Source organism: Parasteatoda tepidariorum, chromosome 7 (assembly GCF_982258835.1).
Source record: "Parasteatoda tepidariorum strain Cologne lab strain chromosome 7, Ptep-v5.0, whole genome shotgun sequence".
Taxonomy (NCBI): Eukaryota; Metazoa; Arthropoda; class Arachnida; order Araneae; family Theridiidae; genus Parasteatoda; species Parasteatoda tepidariorum.
Window position 1 is genome coordinate 38,401,715 of NC_141761.1, and position 4,193 is coordinate 38,405,907.

The 4,193-nt window shown below is 29.8% G+C and overlaps 1 protein-coding gene across 1 annotated transcript; it reads right to left on the reverse strand.

Moving 5' to 3' along the window:
• Positions 1-317: 317 nt before the first annotated feature.
• On the reverse strand, positions 318-2,871 carry LOC107448243 (succinate dehydrogenase assembly factor 4, mitochondrial). Its single transcript, XM_016063378.4, has 2 exons — positions 2,682-2,871; positions 318-719 (listed from the first exon to the last, which is right to left on the reverse strand). Exons 1-2 carry the CDS (start codon positions 2,734-2,736, stop codon positions 445-447), a joined length of 330 nt encoding a protein of 109 aa, XP_015918864.3. The 5' UTR covers positions 2,737-2,871; the 3' UTR covers positions 318-444.
• Between the last annotated feature and the right edge of the window lie 1,322 nt (positions 2,872-4,193).

Genomic DNA, 4,193 nt, shown 5'->3' on the forward strand with positions numbered 1-4,193 from the left:
GAAAACCAACTTGCATGCAAAACCATCTAAGTTGTATGCAAAACGTTTGCAATTCAACTTTGCTATATGATTCAACCATCTAAGCGCATCCTAACCCTCCTAGAAATTTGAAACCCAAGTTCTGAGAGGAGAATAGACATAGTATGCATTTCCTTTTATATGACAATTCCTTGCTATCACTTTTAGAGATGTGGCACAATTTTATTTTGATATAGTACCAGATTAGTAAGAGCATTTTACACAACATAAAAATCAAGGACATTATTTTTGTAACACAACAAAATTATTTTCAATCTGTACATTAATGCAAGATAAAATTCAGCACTAAAATGGAAACATTTATTTTAAATAGCAAGATACATATTTACAAGTTATACATTTTTTTTTCATATCTGGATCAACTAAATAAATTGAAAATATTTAAATTACATTTTTAATAGGTATCTAAAAATCAGTAACTCTTCCTTTTCTTTCCCAGTCTCCATATCGAGTAGGTTCTGGGCCTCTGGGACCTCCCACTTCTCCAGTGGCAGGATTTTTGTTTTCAGGAAAAGGAGCGTAAGGGTCAATAGTACTTTCTTCAGTGTCCTCTTCAGCTACAACTTCTTTATCTAGTTTTCCAGTTGGGGTCTTACCTCTTATCTTTTTACTAGAATCTGAAAAACTTCTGTGAACAAAATCTGGAGAAACCATCATAGGTGTAACTAAAAAATTTTTCCCTGTAAAAAAATAAAAACCATTGAAGGAAAATATGTTGTAATAATAAAGCATGTTGTAGAAAATTCATTTATAAATATTTTTACAAAATTGTAAATTATTATAGATGTAATAATACATAGATCAAAAAAAAAATTTATCTAGTCTAAATATTCAAACTAGGAAACTCTATCCTTACTGCAACAAAACTAAAACCTTATTTTGTTCTCGACAGAAGTATTAAGTACCAAGCCAGACTTTTAAAAAAAATTTCAACTACCTTATGAAATGGTGATAGTTAATTGGGCATAAATAATCTGATTTATGTTGATGAGATAATGTAATTTAACTAGTTCTTAAATTTTTGAAGCTTATAATGCATTGTAGGTTATGATGTTCTGGTCTATTTGTATCTTTTGAGTGTTTCAATTCATTATTTATACTAATTTTTTCTTAATTATTATTTCACTTTTTCTAAATTATAAACCCCCTAGATTAAGAGACATTAGTTGATCTGTTTATTAATCAACACACTATTTTTACTTAAAAAATTCATTGAACATTAGTTGTTTGAAGTATTTGATAGTAACCAAAATGGAAAAAAATTATTTTATTCAATTTTCGAGATTAACTTTATTTCTGATGTGATCGGAAAATGTTTTGCATCTCTAAGCGTTGCTTTCAAAGGCAAGCTGATGTTGGAGATCATGTTACTCTGTGCCAGAATAAATGAGTCTCATCTGTATGTTAGTAAAGTATAAATGTCAACACTCCCTCGGTTTTTAAAGGTTTGACAATTTTTGCACCATTCATTTGTCAAACTTCCAAAAAAATTTTTAATCTTCTGAATATTAATTAATTAAATGTAAACAGATTTAACATTTTCCTTTTAGACAGAAGGAGAAAACCTTTTTGAGTTCGACATGAAAAAGCGACATGTTTAAATAAAGGCTTGAAAAAAGTTGTAGTTGATAAAAGGGGGGGAAAATTATACTTAATAATGTATGCCAAATTTATGATGTTGAAAGTTTTTAGATGTAGTGCCTTAAAATAATTATTTTGGCAAAATATGCAATCTTAAAGCAAAAAAGATAGTGGAAAATGAGTAGAAGACTCTTCAAAATCAATTGTTTTTGTGGTTCCATTTTCAATAGAAATTATTGGCAAAGAATTTAGTCTCTTCAGTGTTATTGTACACCTTAAATACGTTTTTATAGTTTTTAATTTGCTAAAAGAATTAAAATGTTTAAACTTATCTATAAGTTGGGAAAAATATCTTCAAAGTTGTTCTCATAAATGAACATATATTATCTTGTTATTTTTTTATAATTGTACCTGTTTTAATAATAAATTAAAGGTGATTTGCATTCAGTGTACGCCATTTTGTTAAAAATTGTTTGTTTTATAAAATGAGACATGAAATTCATTAAGTGTCATTTAAAGAAAATATTTTTCTTATTTTTTTTGCTGCACAGCACTTTTGAACTGAGAAATATTCTGCAACACTAATATTGCACTTTGGAATTGAATATCTTCGGGTAAAAATTTACAGTTGGGCTTCCCTCTTATTTGAAAGATTTTCATGTTTTTCCAGAAAACATAAAAAATGTCTTAAAATAAGATTCTCTAATAAAAATAATAGGGGAAATGGATTATTTTAAAGACAGTAAAAGGCCTAAGTTGCAGTACCCATCTATTCTAAAGGGACACCTAATTCTAAATTCCAACTTCTTCTAATATCCTAATAAAATGTATTAAAATAAACCTTACATTGGAGATTATGATTTTGGGAACTATTTTTTCTTCCTACCTTAAAAAAAAAAAAAATGAGGAATACGTTTCATTAGATTAGCATAATCAATAGCTGACGAAGTAGGTGAAGGGAAGTAATAAGTTTGGAGACAGAAATTAAATTTAAATTCCTTAATCATTTTCTTTTAACAAGGATGTAACCATAGCATATAATTAAATATGTAAAAACTCACTAGGTTTTGAAATCGTTCTCAGTATTTTCGGATAAGTCTTGATAACCCTAAGCATCTTTTGATGGTTCGTTAAATGTTTAACATAAGTATTTAGGGAAACTATATTTTCATGTTCAATCCGAAGTTCAATCGCAATGTTTGTTTACATAACATTGCAAAATAAAGCGACGAGTCCTTTACGAAAACTTGCAGCTCTTCTCGTTAATATTTCGTCGTATTTACTTTTCCTGTTGTTGCAGGAAAAAAACTGTCTTAGCAGCCGCGATTTTAACCCTACAAATCTGTGGCGCAGCGATATCTGAAATTCGGGAAAGCACGCCAAGTTTTGTCCGAGTAGCGGTAGCTAAGTTTTGCGCAGGATGTGAGGAGCATGTGATGCACAGTCGGCTAAAAAATAAGATATCATGCTGAATAACTTTCGTTCTAACAATCAGATTTTCACGAATTAAGTGTCAATCTTAATGGTTCCTGGGTGTCCTCAAATATGCTATTTAACTATTGCTAACTATTAATTAAGTTGCGAAATCAAACGCACTTTCTCTGTATAAATGCATTAATATGTTTTTTTCATATTTGGAATCCTGGCCCTTGAAATAGGGTGGGGGGGGGCTTTGGATAAAAACGATTTTTAAGTAATATTTAATTTATTGTTTTCTTTCTTAAATAAATGTTTATTTATTAATAATATGGGTTACTATGGCGGAGGTTTGTTTTCCATCAGTAGCCGCCAATATTCGTATAGTGGAAAATAACTTCATGATTGTTCATTTTGGCCATTAATGAATGGATTAAACAATTAACAGTCTCCAGGAAAGAATATACAAATTGTTTAGTGAAATTTAGATTTTATTAAACATAATTGGTAATATAGAATGTACACTCTAACATCATCCAAAAAAAAAATGAAATCTCCTAAAGGGATCAAATCCAATATTCTCAAAGAGAGATTACACAGCCAGAATATCATCAGAGTCTAGCTTTTTCCAGCATGGCAGTATTATATTACATCTTTCTAATGTCAGATAATATCATTTTCATTTTGTTACCTGTATTTTTGAAACATGTGCAAAATGAAAAAGATAATTCTGCTTATAATAGTAATTCACTTTATTTCTACAAGCACTGTGGATAATTATTCTTTATAAGACTAAAAATTGAGAAGTATGAGTCACTGACGAATAACTTTAAATAAGAATTGTATGAGTATACTTTACTCCTTACGTAAACCTGCTAAATCTAAAAATGTTTTATTCTCTTATCAGTTATTTTTACACCAGCAGCACTTATAGTTTGTAAAGTATGGCGTAACTTGAAATTTCTTTCTCTCAATGAAACGGAAAACAATTAAACATCAAGTCCGAAGGAACTAAAATCCACCCCATCTGCCCTAAATGCCATCTATACCGAGCTTCCGCCGATCACATCCTGAACTGTCTTGGTCTTCTCTGGGAAGACATTTACTCTACTCCTCTTTTGGTATTTGATTTTCTTCAGGTCAACGGGTTCATAGAT

Bases quoted from the DNA above. Each gene is read 5' to 3' on its own strand.
- LOC107448243 (XM_016063378.4), bottom strand. From the start codon at position 2,736: ATGCTTAGGGTTATCAAGACTTATCCGAAAATACTGAGAACGATTTCA. The intron at 720-2,681 runs GTGAGTTTTTAC...ATTTTTTTACAG, and splicing joins GAGAACGATTTCAAAACCTA to GGAAAAATTTTTTAGTTACA.